This window comes from Epinephelus moara, chromosome 7 (assembly GCF_006386435.1).
Source record: "Epinephelus moara isolate mb chromosome 7, YSFRI_EMoa_1.0, whole genome shotgun sequence".
Lineage (NCBI taxonomy): Eukaryota > Metazoa > Chordata > Actinopteri > Perciformes > Serranidae > Epinephelus > Epinephelus moara.
In genome coordinates this window covers 25,742,684-25,758,061 of record NC_065512.1, presented here as the reverse complement: position 1 = coordinate 25,758,061, position 15,378 = coordinate 25,742,684, and the positions used below count along the sequence as shown (strand labels likewise).

The following is a 15,378-nucleotide window of genomic DNA, read 5'->3' as shown; positions in this document are numbered from 1 at the left end:
TTAATGGAGGCATGCAAGAAGAACACAGTTTTCTTCACGAATTCAAAGTAACAGTGCGTGACAAAAGACATGGTAATTTTTTGGGTGAAGCTTTAAACCTTAGAAACCTGGAGCAACATCACTTTTCTTGTGCTGCTTTCAGGTGCCTTTCGCAAGTATTTAAATCTTTGAGCCCTGAACTAATTGGTGTGATTTCATTCAAAAACATGGGGAAAAAGGCAATAAGTAACTAAGTAAGAAATGTTCCATAAATTGAAAAAATAAATCGAAAGAACATAGAAATGAAAAATGTTTTTAAAAAAATACAGAAAAAATATATTTATAGTTAATGTTTTTACATTTTGAAATTATGTTACAGAATTATTATAATTTTTAAGCACTTAGGTCATTTCCTTGTTTGTTTAGTCTCAACTTTATTCCTTTTTTTAAACTTATTTTCTTGTTTTTTTTATTTTCTCCATTTACTAATTTCTTGCTCATTTTCTGGGTCATTTCTTCTTTTGTTGCTCATTGCTTTCCTCCCATATCTTTAAAAGAAATCAAGCAAATTTGCTCAGGTTTCAAAGGGTGAAAACTGAATTGAAAGCACAGAGCTTAGTATGCTCTCTTCAAAGCCAGACTCCAATACTATGTTTTTTTTGTTTATTTGTTTTATAATTGTTTTTCTTTATTGAGTGAGCATGGTTCTGCATACAATATAGTTCACATTTCATGTGTAACATAATCGTTTCTTCTTCTTCTCCTTCTTCAAAAAACAAATTTCATGATTTACTCCTGTTGGTTACTCGTCCACAAATACAAAGCCGTCATATACAGTTGTAATCACAAGATGTTAAATCCTCACCCACACAAGCTTATACATACTGATTGCACACTTGCACACAGACACCCACTCAACACACACACACATACACCCCCATACTGCCCACCCACCTCCAGACACATACATACAGTTTGTAACCAGATGTTTTGATTAAGTTTTGCTGTTGTTAAACATGGTCCCCAATCAATCAATAAATCATTTTTTTAAACACAGTATGACTAATTGATTTACAAATGGTGATTTCAGCATCTGCAGTGCTACTTGTACTTCATGAGTATTTTCATTTTATGCTACTTCAAACTTCTACCACTACATTTCAGAGGGAAATATTGTGCTTTTTTTACTGCACTTACATTTATTTGATAGTTGGAGGCAGAAAAACACATAAAAATAATATATGATCTATAGAATATGAGGAGTTTCTGAAGTAGTTAAAATAGCTCCACTTTGATCAGATTCAGTATTAGACTGCTGCTTTCATGTTTATGTGTCAGTGATAATTAATAATTTCATAATTTTATATATAATAATATAAAACTGACTACTTATAAAACTACTCTTTAATTTTTACTCAAGTAAAGGTTTGAATATAGAACCTAAACTTGTTAAGACAGTACTGGGTTTCTATTATATTCCTACTTTTCTCTTTCCTCCTTTTTTTGTGCTCTTCCTTTTAGGGGGAGGTTATTTTCTTAAATTGGGCAAGTGAAAGCTTACATTCAAGTTTCCTCTTAGTGCTTTCATTTGGTGAGGTCACGAGGGCTTGAAAGGAAACCCAAATTATTATCAGTTCCTCTATAAGCCAGGTCTGGGTACCACAGGTGCTCTTGAATTTTACTTGTTCTGATGCTCTGATTAAGGTCTGAAAGACTGAAAGCATGAAGATAAGTGCATAGATATGTGTTTCAATCTAAAATTGAAGATAACTGTTACACCACCACTGGCAGCTGAAGTACATCTGTACTATTTCCTAGTACAAGTGCTTGATATATCAGTTGGCCTAACCAGCACCAAAGTTACGATCACTGTTAAAATACAAACTGGGGCATCAGCTGCTTTTAAAGAAATAAATCAATAAAAAGTAGCAAACATAAAGCACCATATTGAGATGAAAGCAAACAGACGAGCAGGGTGTATCATGACAAAAATACAAAGATTTATTTAGCAAGAAGGAAAAAAAAAAAGCTCCCAAATAACACTGTTTATTCCTTAAATACAAGTGTAGCAAAAATGTGTCTTAGACAAGCTTGATTGACATAAGTGTGTTTCCCTGGATGCACAGGTTAAGTGGATAGTGTATTTCTAAGTCAGCTTCACACAGATAAGGCACTAACACTAGTGTAAATATAAAGTGGCAGTGTTGGTGAGTCGATGTCGGTTTATAAATCACACTTTACTGTTGTGTTTTACTCTGTACTGTAAAAATGCTGCGAGGTGTGAAACCCTGTCTCGTCCAGACACATGTGAATAAAGAAATGATAAAAATACAGTCACAAATGCATCTTCCCCTCTCTCCCCGTACTCCCCTCGACAAACACTGACTCGACATGATGCATTGTTTCCATGAGTCAGCTCTTTTCAGACAGAGTGCGTTGCAAACTTCAACTGTTTGTGTCAGTAAGAAAAATAAGGGAGCAAGTAAAACACAATATATATATAAATATATGCTGTAACATGTACCTAATCCAAAACCAAGCCTCAGCTTCACCCTCCTAGAAGACTGTGAAACTGGGGCTGGGCAAGAGAAGTGTCTTTGGAAGGGCGACAGAAGAGTCAGTGCGGCTCCTGCAGGTTTTTGTATTGCTGGTGTGCTCGTATTTAAAGTTTATAGCATCAAGGAGGTGTGAGGGGAAAAGAAATCAGACGCAACACAGAAGAAGGACAAGGAATTATAATGCCCTCTGACCCTGATTATGACAATTCTCGATGATGAATGCACTTGATCGACCTTCAGAAATGATCACTTAAGCCCCTTTCAGACATGGATTCTGTTACATCGCCGGAGCTGCAGATCTGTTAAATATCAAAGGTCTCTGTGGAGTAATTATTCTGTAATGGCTCCATTTAAACATGACAGGACTATTACACAGAGAGCTGCAAACACTCTCGCTATATTTCCTCTCACTGCAGGAGAACAGCTGTGGCTTGAAAATATAATAAAGTGATTGTTTATCTTTTTATTAATGACTCGCTCGCATCCTCTTCTCACTGAGCGAACAAACACTGCAGATTTCCTGATGAATTTTCTCATCTGTCATCGCGTATGTATAGAGCAGAAAATTCAGCAAAAAATGCCAAATTTAGAGAGTTTACATTGTTGTTTCGTCGTTTATTAAACTGATTTTCTTTTCTTTGTGAAATAGAATTTCGAAACTGCTGTAGCTTTTAGATTAATCCCACATTCAGACGTGTTTTGTTAGATGGCTGACGCAGCTTTAATTGAAAAAAGGATGCATTTATTTAGACACTGAGACCAAAATGTAAGTCTCCTCATGAAGTGTATGTCTGAAAGAGGCTTTACAATAAATTACAAGCACGACACAGATGTTTTTTTCTCAATACCAAAGTCATAAGACCGCATTACAAACAATTAGAGTGCTCTTAATACACACTAATGATATGGCAGACAGATTAAATGTAAGTGAAGAAGTCCCTTTCAGTATAGTGTTGATCAATGTAGAGCATTTAGTGAGGAGGCTGTGTGACGATCAATACACAGACGTATTAAAAAAAAGAAAGAGGGAGGCATATGGAAAATGAAAGTCTTATACAAAACGAAAGGATAAATATAAAATCTTACACAGAGGTATAAAACCCATAAAGAAGATTAAAAAATACCATTGAGCAAAGTGTACACAGGATTCATGGGTACAGTCATTAAACTTTGGCACAAACTCACACTCACACACTCTGCTGGTTTGTGTAGGTTTTTTTTCCTGGTTAGTGTTTGAGACTGGCCACAAAAGGGCTGGAAAGAACATGGTCAGAATGTCACTGGTTATACTGGTCATAATGGAGTGTACTTCAGATCCAAATGTCTTCACATGAAGCCGGAACTGGAAGAGAGAACAAGAGGCAGTTGGGAATCAGTTTTACAGCAAGTAGTGGTTAACACAAGGGGGATCAAACTCAGCATAGTGCCCAGGGTTGTTTCTGTCACCGTTTAGGTGACAGAAACAACACCTGTTCACAGTCTGATTAGTTGTACGTCTATCCCATTGCGTCCAAGCGGCATTATGGTCTACGTCTGTTGATATTGCCCCTTGGAATTCCGAGGTTCCAGACCACAGGGTTCCTACACATTTGGAATTTCAAAATTATCTAAAATATGCATTAACCAAGCTAAAAAGGCCAGAGAATGTCATGAGCAAAAGTCCCCAGTTTGCTTAACAAAGTGACAGTGTTAAAAAAACAAACAAAAGCAATCTAGGCTATATGTTAATAGGTCAGTATTAATATTTTATTGTTCCAAGTTTTCTATTTCCACTCTGGTTTTAAAACAGTTTCTAACAAACAGAGAGATGCTTTATAACCACACTAAACACATATCCTAATGATGTTTTTAGCTGCATTTTAATGGTGTAAACTTTATTTTATCCTCAGAGTGACAGCTGACAGTGTGGATGATTTTACACTCTGCAGCTCAGAATAACTTGAGACACCTGATAACTGGAAATAAAAACTAAAGAAATAACCCACATTGTTAATTAGCTCCCGTGATTATAAATGTAACATTTCGATCAGATAGACCTCATCAGTCATTAACTACTTTTATACTCTTTGGTTCGGTAGCAGAAACAGTCTGGAATTATTTTAAAGTTCTATTACAGTATGTGATATTAAGAATGATTTCATCCTGTCATCGAACTAAATAGCGAAAAATACTCTGTACTTTAGTCATAATAATTCTTAAATGTGCCTTAGCCTACTTTTATATTTGTAAATCATTATTATTATTATAATTATTATTTCTAGTCTCTACATCTGTTAAATCAGACAAGCTGATGTTCACAAAATTATTGACAAGGATTTTTTATCTGTTTTATCTGTCTTATTTTATTCTGTTGTAGCCTATGATTACAGGCTGTTGTTACTTAGTTGAAAATAACTGTTTTGCTGTCACTGAAACAGAAGTTTTTTACAGATAGGCTACCGTTTCATCTCATATGAGTATGAGTTCATGATGATGATGTCGCTCCTAATTAACAACTCCGCCTCTTTCACATGAACGCGCTCATTGCTGGAAAACACAGAGATGACAGAGCGAGTTGATAACCAGCTTTGTAGTACTGGTTATCCTGGATGGGCGCTGTTAGGCTCTGTGAAGCCAGCTCACCTAAAGAAAGCCTGGCTATGTTAAACGTGCATCGTAGTACAGGCCGACCGGGGGAGAGCGAGTATCAGAGCAGAGACAGTGGAGTGACGGACCGCGGGAGAGAGAAAGGCAGGCGAGCAGTGACACACATCCTGCGACTAGAGTTGCTTTACCTGCGACAGCTGTTTTATTTTTATTCTCCCCTTCCTCAATGCAGTTCCATCATGTAGCGTGACAAAAATAGGATTTATTATGAATCGTTAAGGGCATCTGTCAGTTAAATTATTTTTGGAAATACCTAATTTTCTATTTTAGAAAACAGTATTTTAGAACAGTGGTAATAGTCTGGAAACATAAATATTTTTCCATACTTTATTTTTCATTTTCCATACTTTTTAATACCTGGAAATTGATCAAATTTATTTCCATACTTTTCCATACTTTCCATACTTGCGTAGGAACCCTGACACCAACTCGCATTAGCAAACTGGTCTAGCGAGGGCAGGCTACTCATGTAGACAAATCTTAAATGCACTTAGTAGTCATCAGAGTTGTTGCCCCGCATCAATTTACCAGCGGGTGGCAACATGTCCTGTGATATGTAAGACTCTGATTACTGAACCCATTTGTCAGCAGTAAGTCACTAATGAATTAAAAACCTCTAATGTCACACTCATTGCCTACAGACTAGAGCTGCCCCCGACTAAGATTTTTCCTAGTTGACCAATAGTCGTCATTTAGGGCCATTAGTCGACTAGTTGCCTGCATGTTTACGATATTAATTTAATCATTGAATTATATATTTGGGCGGGGCAACACAATGGTTTGAGTTTAAGGTGTGAGAAAGAATAGTATCAGTAACATTGTTAACACTGTGCTACATTACAGAGAAATACAAAACCGTACTAATGAACCTTCATTAATATAGGCCTATATTTTATCTGAGGTCACTAAGCAACCTTAACAAGCATCGTATAGCCTACTGACCTGAAATCCTGAGTGCAGAGCTAATCTTCTTCCAGGCGCTGTTTATAAGTGTATAGGCCTATCGTCCGTGGGACAGATGTAAAGCTCTGGGTAGCCCTGCACTGTCATGATCAACTTTTCCGTATCAGACTGAATATTTACAGAAGAAGGGAAAGATATCTGTCATCTGTGATTGGTTTGTAACGTGACTCCTGTCTGACTGCTGAGTGTGGCCTCTTCCTGTGTCTGTCCTTTCAAATTAAATTCCCACATGGTCCAGTCATATAGGTTCTGATTTATGTTGACAAGGCGCAGCTCCTAATAGAGTTTCAAGTTTTTTTGCGACTAAGCAACCAATGAAATCTTGTTGACAAATGACCTTTCTCGTTGACTAATGCTTTAGTCAACTATTAGGGAGCAGCCCTACTACAGATGTATAAATCTATGGATGCTGAATATTTCACTGAAACATCAGCTTTAACTTAAAGAGAGGCCTCTTACTTCTTGCGATCCTTGTCCTTCTTGCCATTGGCAGTGAGGCTCTGGGCCTGCAGGAGCTGAGCGGCAGCTCGTCTCTTGCTGAAGGAACTCTGGTCATCATCCAGAAGCCTCTTCTTTTCCTCCAGAGCTGCTTTCTCGTCTGCGTGAAGGCGCTTCAGTTGCTCAAAACGACTTTGCAGCTGAAACACACAAGAGAAAACAACAGAGGTGAGTTACAGAGATGCCTCCATACTTGACTCCATAATTGATCAAGTAGATCAAGCAAAAATAATTAAAAATCTGCCTATCTATGTGGCAAATTAAAACTTTTACGCAACAAATTACTTTTTCTCATTATCTTGCTCACTCACACTAAAACCAAATTAGATGTGAAATTGTTAAAAGATTAGATTTTTAATGCTTTCATTTTGATTTTATCCAGTATAAGACTAAACATCCTGAAACATTAATATTTTGGTTTCCTTATTATGCAAAGCAGCAAACAAACACAAAGGGAAAATACTGAGGCAGGTCAAGGTTGAACCAATGCATATGTAAAATGTTGTAGGTGTTTACACAAGACAGAACTTTGACTGTTTACTCATTCCAAATAAGTCCAACTTAGGCTAACTTGGAGGTTTCCTTAAAAAACCTCCAGTGAAAATGAAGTTAACTCTGTTACACGTTCTTGTTCTGTTTAAAAGCAGATGTTTCTATGTTTGATGAGCAGAGTTACAGGTCAGCACGTGCACTGAAGCTGCAGGCAAGCATATTCATAGACCTGTATATTCAAAAGGCAAAGGTGCAGAGTCACATCTAAGCCATTTTAGGCATGAAGGGATTTTTTTCCATGGATATAATCTAAATATGTGATTTTGCTGAACAAATATTTTTTAGGGGTTTAAACAAACTGTCTAACTATCTTTGACTAATTTTTAACAAGGTCACCACCTTCTGTCTCCGAGATCTCAGCACTTCTTTAGCGACCACAGCACATGTGCAGCTAATGAAGAGTTCCATGTGAATGACTTTGTCCACATACCTCTCTCTCAGCCTCCTTCAGCTCAGACTCCTTCTCCTTCACTCTCTGCACAAACATCTGCCTCATCTCGTCCTCCCTCTTCTGCAGCTCCACCAGGAACTCCTGACGCTTGGCCTCATAAGTCTGTTGCAAGCTGCACACACACACACAAACAAACATGTATACACACGAGTTGCCAGCCATGTCAGCTGTACATTCTTTATTGTGTCCAGTGTCCATGCAGGTGTTTCTCAGCTCACCTGACAGGTTTGCACTCTGGGTCTGTGTCTTTGAACCCCATCTCCTCGAGTTTACACCGCCTGTACAGCTCGTAATGCCGAGTGTGCGTCTGCTCCCTCAGGTCCTCCATGTTTACGCAGATCAGCATCTCCCTCAGCTTCACAAAGTCACAATGACTCTCGTTCTCCACTGACACACATCAACAGACATGCGACAAATAAGCTGGTTAGCCATGCAGCTCTCCACTGACAGCCACAATAATTTTTTTTTTTACTTCAGGGGTTGGCTGAAGGCCAACATTAACTCCACTGAGCAGGAATGTGCCCATCTCAAAATTAAGTTATGGTGTATTGCGCTCTTTCAGCCACAGTTCTAATTTAAACATGGGACATGTGGGACAATTCTTGTGGGGGGAAAATTTACAGATCTCTTGCAATAAAAGCACAGTTGTCTAGGAAACCACAAACAAACAAAAGCCTCATTTCCACTGCGTCATACGGCAGGGGTGGACTCAACTCACAAGGAATAACTGTGCAATACTGTATACTGTGATGCCATGAAACCGTAATATTTTCTGAGTTATCTTAGCGTGAATATCTCACACTATTGCAACCCTAGTACCTAGTACTTCCTTTTGGTACCACCTATGCTACCAGCTAAGCTATGATTAACAGCAACTGTAATTTTTTTATTCAATTCACCAGGATCTTGAAAATGGCAGTCTGTAAAACCACACCATGGTCAACTGATGAAGTACAGTGGTTCCTCTGTTTGGTTGCTGTGTGTTAAAGCATGTCGCTATGAAAATCAGCTAAGAATCCCTCCAAGACTGAGGTTGTGCTATCTGTCTGCTACTAACAAGTTGAGTCGAGCTGTACAGTGGAAATTCGGCAAATGATCCATCTTACCTTGGACTACACCCCAGGGATACTGACGAGCCTTCACCATCTTATTGCCGACGGAGACTTCCTCTGTGCTGCCTACGACTGCAAATGGCAAATGACCCTGAAAAACAGTTCATTATAAGTTTAAACATGAAGTGCAAGCAAAGATATAACATGGCTGGAACATCAACTCTTCTACTAAAACTCGTTAAAACAAGTCAGGTGGCGCAAATAAAAGTATAAGTAAGATTTATACACTTCTTAAGTTGCAGCTGTTTACACCGTCTCTCTCAGCAATGTGCCCTCACACATACACACATTCAGTGTTTAAGTTATATTTTTAAAACCTTGCTGATGCTACAAAGAAACGCCGGTTCAATTCTGAAAATATAACAGCTGCAAACCTATGAGAACATACTGTACGTCTGTCAGACTGTGATGACTGAAGTGAAAATCCAAACAAACAAACCGCAAAACCTTTAAAACTCAAAATACATCATTGTATTTTGACCCAGTTCTTTTTTTAGCATAACCAGGCCTTAGGAGACACTGTAGTTAAAGGAGGTGAAATGTGTGTATGAGTTTCCTTACATTCATTGTAGTGTTGACCTTAGCGACCGTCTCATCGTCGAGAGGGAACTGATAGATCTGGACGCCGTTGCTGACCAGCTCGCTCATAATTTTGATCTTGAACTTGTGCAGCTCGCTCTTACTGATGGTGTCAGCTTTGGCGATCACTGGAATTATGTTCACCTGCAGCAAGATAGGAGCATGTACATGTAACAAAATAACAGATTCTTTTTCTTAAGTTATCATTATCAACTAAACATGCTACTATCTGCAGACTTAAGAGAAAAAGATCTTTAAAACAAGAAAAAATTCCAAGAAGAAGAAAAATGTTTCCACAGAGGGCTCCAAGATAATCATATTTGAAATTCTACAGGTAGCAGCTCTGAATAACTCAGTGTTTAAAAATGTCTTGAGCAGTAAGGGGAGACCACTGGGTTTTCTCCTTGCAGGTTAAAGAACAATTTCAGGTTATAACAACCTGGATCTTCTTATAGTATAGAACTGAGTTTTTCAAACAGTAGTTTAAAATTTCAACTCAACGGCTTTTCAGGGACCCATAATATTTTTTGTTGCCCTACTTGCCCAGCATTTTTCATACATATCAGACAGATTCAAATTCTTTACACACCCGAGATTCACTATGGAAGTGAACCCAATGTGTGTAAGAGTCATGCGAGTGACTCATCTGATCATAAGTTTCACTTCCTCCACGGTTCTCTCCTCAACTGTAGATGTCGAATATAAAGTCTTAATCAATATCGAACAACCAAAATATTTTCAGATGGACGTCCCTGACCTAATGTGTATTAATTAGGGGTCCTTGACACAAAAAAGTTAAGCACCACTGCTTTAGAGCATCATTTCTATTGGTTATGAGAACTCACAGTCACTGATTTCACCAACACCAACAAGACAGATAATATTAAGGTCTGATCCACTTTGCCTTGCATGACTGTGGTGTGGTGGTAATTAAAAATAATTGTTAATTTTAATGTAGGTTTGAATAAAATAAAGTTTGTTAATATAAAATTAGTAGCAGTAACTTCCCTGAACTTTGAGCAGAGCTGCTCCCAGTGCCACAGGCATTTAATAACTGAGCTAAAACAAGCTAATCTCACTAATTAACAGAGCATGAAACTACATGCAGACACAGTGAAAACTGTCTCTATTAAAGTACAAACAACTGTACAATTCAACAAAAACTATTCCTACAGTTTGTTTTTATTACTTTATCTAAAATACTTCTTAAAACTGATTTTAGATAAGTGTTATATAAACCAGGTTTGCTGATGTTATTTCTGGCCCAGCAGCCCACTCTGCTGTCCAAGTCGTCCCACATTCCACTCCGCCTGTCTGTCCGTCGGCTTGTCGTACCAAAGAGAGGCTTGGAATGAGTTGTTGTCACTAGACAAGCTTCTGGGCCAGACCACACACCCATACACACAAACAGAATACACAGTGATCCCAGCAGAGAAAACAAAACAATGCTAGGAGATCTGTTCCAACAGCTGTCTGAGTGAGTGAGTGAGTGACTGTCTTTCTGTCAGTGCTGCAGACTCAACAAATGGCTCTTTCTGTCTGTATCTGTACAGTGGCACAAAAGGACAACTCGAGTGTGTATGCGTGAGGTGATTACAGCATTCCACTGCTTTTTCTCCTCCATTCACACGCAAATCCAGGGTTACTGACACTCCGGAGCAGTGAAATCACACAAACGCACAAAAAACACAACGTCGCTACACACAGAGAGCATGGGAAAGTTTCTGACCACTTCAAGAGTGAAGGGAGGGGTTTGGAGAGTTGGATAGCTAACCTCTCTCAACAGTCAGACCTAAAAACACTTGAAGGAAAGTCTTGAAATGACCACAGAACAGACTATAATATGGTGCTTCTATCACATTCATATCAGTTTGTATCTGATTCTTCAGAAGCGAGCACTGTTTTCCTATTGACAAAAAAATACTAAAAATCATCAAGCTCTTTCGCATACTGACATCTCTTCTACACATTACACAAGCCAGGGTTTCTATGGTAGCCAAAAGAATTGACAAGTGCATTATAAGATACTGACGTCAACAGAAGTCAGTCTAATCAATGCAAGCAGATGTCAGATAGATGCACTATCATCTCTTTGGAGTTAAACATGTTTCTGCATTTAACTCTTGAAAGTATTCATACATCATCAAACCTATTTTCCCCACCTAGTTTGTTGGGTAAGGACAAGTTCAACAATTTTATAGCAGGTTAATCCAAGCCGCCATTTTAAGCTTTGTCAAATCAATACATTTCTTCTCCAAAAAGGTTAATATAATCTTAACCACACTGAAGATAGACATCTTTGGGATGTCTTTGTGGTATACAGAGGAAACCTATTGTGATCACGTCTGTCTGGGTCAAACTAATAACTGTAAGTGGACGTTTATTAAAACTTTTTTTTCCCTCATGCAGATAATTGCCATTTGTGTATTTATTACATGAATATAAAGTAATGAAACTGACAGCTTCACTATTTGCTAAAATTTAATGGACCGTTTTAAAATACAGTACAGGTGTTTCATTATGTGACCGGCCATTATCAACCCACTTGACGAGGAGAGCTTCAACCACAGGTGCTTTCACCGTGCACATTCGTTTTCTGTCTCAATCACCATTTACTGCTGCATCTCGTTGGCTCTTTTTTGGCAATTTGTCATTAGCTTTGAGGAGATTAGAAAATGAGTCTTTTTCCCTAATGATTAAATGTGCGAGTAGCTTCAGTCTCAGGTAGCCAGCTGCAAGCAGATGGGTTACCGGAGGCAACTACCATGGGAGTAAAGTGAAAAAATGGAATTACCAAAGTTTTTTTCCCATATGCCATCATTTTTTAACCGCATTATAACCATGATCACTACAAGCGGTTTCTAATGTTGTTGAGGAACAGGTAAACGTCACCATGTAATACAATTACTATGTGTAGCAGTAAAATGACCCATTTTATACTATATTATACCTGATATTCCCCAAAAATTCCAAATATTTCCTGTGTATCCACTGCCTTCTGATATTCTATGGTATTTCAGAAATCTCATATCAAAGAAAACTTTGAAAAGCCTCCTGATGTACTGACAAAACAATACATCAGTCTGACCCTTCAAAACACACACACACACACACACACATACAGAGCAATCTTTCTCCCACCTTGCTATCTAGTTTCTTCATAGTGACCAGGTCCAGGGACTTGAGTGAATGACCCGAGGGGGAGATGAAGTAAAGGCAGGCGTGGACTCGTGAGTCATGGTAGTTGTGCAGAGAGCGTTTGATTTTAAGCTCCTCCTGTAGATAACTCTCAAACTGCCTGTCGATGTAGTCCACCACCGGCTGATAGCTACAGAAGAGACATATAAGCTGGATCAGAAATTTGGCTTTTATGAATGGTGAGCACAGATTAGTTCACAATGGAAGTACATTTAAAATACAATATGTAACTTAACAATCATTCTTAATCCCATTCGCTCTTGCATCATCATCACTCAGACTTTCTTGAACATGATGAGACTGTTACTCCTATTCACTATCAATGACACACTCACACACTCTCCTCCTCCTACCTCTCTTGTTTGTTCATTTGGTCTCCAAAGCCTACAGTGTTGACCACGGTAAGGCGTAGTCGGACGTTACTCTCCTGCAGGTCATAGGTTTGCGCCCGCAGCTTCACCTGAGGCTCAAAGTGGGATGACTCAAAGTTCTCAAAGTTGGTATTGAACAGAGTGTCCATCAGGGTAGACTTGCCAATACCTGTTTCACCTAAAGCCAGAGAAAGATGGGATACAATTTTTAGTTATTGAACTCCATGGTTGAGACCCACTTTAGTAGTGTGAGCATCACAGACTGGCCCTTTGACACCAAAACAAACAACTTTAAATGAAATATTCCTAAAACTTAATTTGCTCAAGGGAGGATCACTCAGCACCAAGCTCCAAGTACACACTCCAGCTGTATTAGAGCAGTGGTCGAATCATAGCGTTGCTCAAGAACACAGAGAAGGCAGTTGTTGAGGAAGGATAAATATTACTCGTTCACCCAACCACGTATTACCAGCTGGTGGAGAGATCTGAGCCAGCAGGACCCTTCTTATCACAAATTGATCCTTTGACCCCTTGTCTCTCTCAGCCCTTAAACACAGTTATTATGGGTATAAAATTGGGAACAAAGGCACTCAAGCTAAGGGTTAGGAAGAAAGGAGCTATAACATCAGACAGACCTAAGCAATGGCCATGAATTGAGGCTGTCAAGTAAAACAACGTGTGTGTGTGTGTGTGTGTGTGTGTGTGTGAGTGAAGAATTTATTCTAGTAGCAGCATTCTGTGTGTATCTGTGTTTCAGTAGGGCTGTGTGTGTGTTATTCATGTGTGTGTGACATACCAATGCAGAGAATATTGAAGCAGAAGCCCTGGCAGATGGACTTGTTGACAAGCTGATCTGGGAGGCTGTCAAAGCCAACATGTCCTGCCAGAGACAGGGGTCGGACTCCCTTATCCTGAGGAAGAAATTGCAGAGACAGGCAAATCATTCTCAAGATGCTGCAGCTGTTTCTCCTCAAATAAGAAAAAAGTTGCCCTGGGGAGGTGTTATTTCAGCAGAAAAGTATACTTACAACTTTTAGGCATTGAACACTTGCAAGCCAAAACTTTCATGATTCTTACATTTAAATTTAAATGTTGTAGGGATGCACCATAATGAAGATTCTGGCAATATTTGTTAACTATTCCATACCATTTTATATCATATATCATAGGTTATATCAATTAAGAAATGCCCTAATGGTACAGACACCTTTCATATTGTTTTGCAAGTACTGATATACATTACCCTTTTTATCATAATATGTTCAAAGGGTAATGTTCATCAAGTTAAGGATCATATGATATGATCCTTAACTTGATGGGATTACACAGGTTTTGCATTTTTAGAGAATGACATTTACAAGTGGCTCTTGGCTACTAATATAAAAGATCTAATGACATGCTCTAAACATTGATCAGCCATTGAGACAGACGCATGAGAGAAACAATAACATACATTAATACATTTCTTTCAATGTTCAAGCCACTATAAATGCTTACTACACTTCCTATCTTCCTCCAACTGTGGTCTCCTGTTGTCCTCCTCTGACCTGCCCCTGTCTGAACTCAGAAATCCAGAATATAATTAGTAGGTTAAGCAGAGGGCTAACATTGACCTAGTTGTGGTGTAGTACAATTTGCTGACGTTAAGAAAATTCCATATGACAGACCTACAACTTTTGATAACTGTGGCCTGTGTTGTCTATTTGGAAAACACTAAACATCGGCACAAGTTTCGACAAGGTGTTTATTTTTGAACAGATAATATTGTCTGAGTGACTTCGTGTCCGTGAACACCAGTTTCCATTCATATTGTACATGTAATGATTTAGTTGCACATTTCGAGCTACAAAGCTAGCCCAACCTACATAACTCACCTGTAAAACATGACCTAAAACTCTGATAAGGGTCTACTAGTGACTTATCTGTAGCACAGGAGTGTTAAACGAGCAGCACTAAACATTGTAACGTTTAACTTCTGACGGTTGAATGGCTAGCATAGTGTTAGCATAGCTAGCGCCCTCCGCAGTGTATTCTGGTGAAAGATGTAACACGGAATCCCCTTTGAAAAGTTGAAAATTTAAGTTGAAAAGCCCCGCTATGTGTTCTGAATATGGCTCGACGCAAAAGCGGGTGTGTTTTGTGTTTTACAGTGTCTGCAATTTACTTTGAACTGTCGTGTTGTCTATAACTTTAACAGAAAGTAGTTGTCAGGCTAACAGTAGCTAACTTAATGATAGCTTCGGACACTCCCTGCCCAACTGTCAAGAACACCGTCACTTGTCAACCGAAAAGAGAAAAATACTCACCGGCTGCCGAGCAACATCCGAAGAAGCCATAGTTTTAGCTAGAAATTTAAAACACTAGATAAATTCAGAAATAATACAACAAAACTAAATAAAGAACGACTTTTTTTTTCAGAACACTGATTAGGTACCGCCTCACTGTGTCTGCCGTCGACAACTGGGCAGACT

At 38.7% G+C, this 15,378-nt stretch overlaps 1 protein-coding gene across 1 annotated transcript; it reads right to left on the bottom strand.

Moving 5' to 3' along the window:
- Window positions 1-1,957: 1,957 nt before the first annotated feature.
- Window positions 1,958-15,367, bottom strand: septin10 (septin 10). Its single transcript, XM_050048818.1, has 10 exons — window positions 15,214-15,367; window positions 13,704-13,818; window positions 12,890-13,085; window positions 12,480-12,666; window positions 9,321-9,482; window positions 8,754-8,850; window positions 7,866-8,034; window positions 7,627-7,759; window positions 6,606-6,784; window positions 1,958-3,879 (listed from the first exon to the last, which is right to left on the bottom strand). The coding sequence occupies exons 1-10, from the start codon at window positions 15,241-15,243 to the stop codon at window positions 3,864-3,866; spliced, it is 1,284 nt and encodes a 427-aa protein (XP_049904775.1). The 5' UTR covers window positions 15,244-15,367; the 3' UTR covers window positions 1,958-3,863.
- Between the last annotated feature and the right edge of the window lie 11 nt (window positions 15,368-15,378).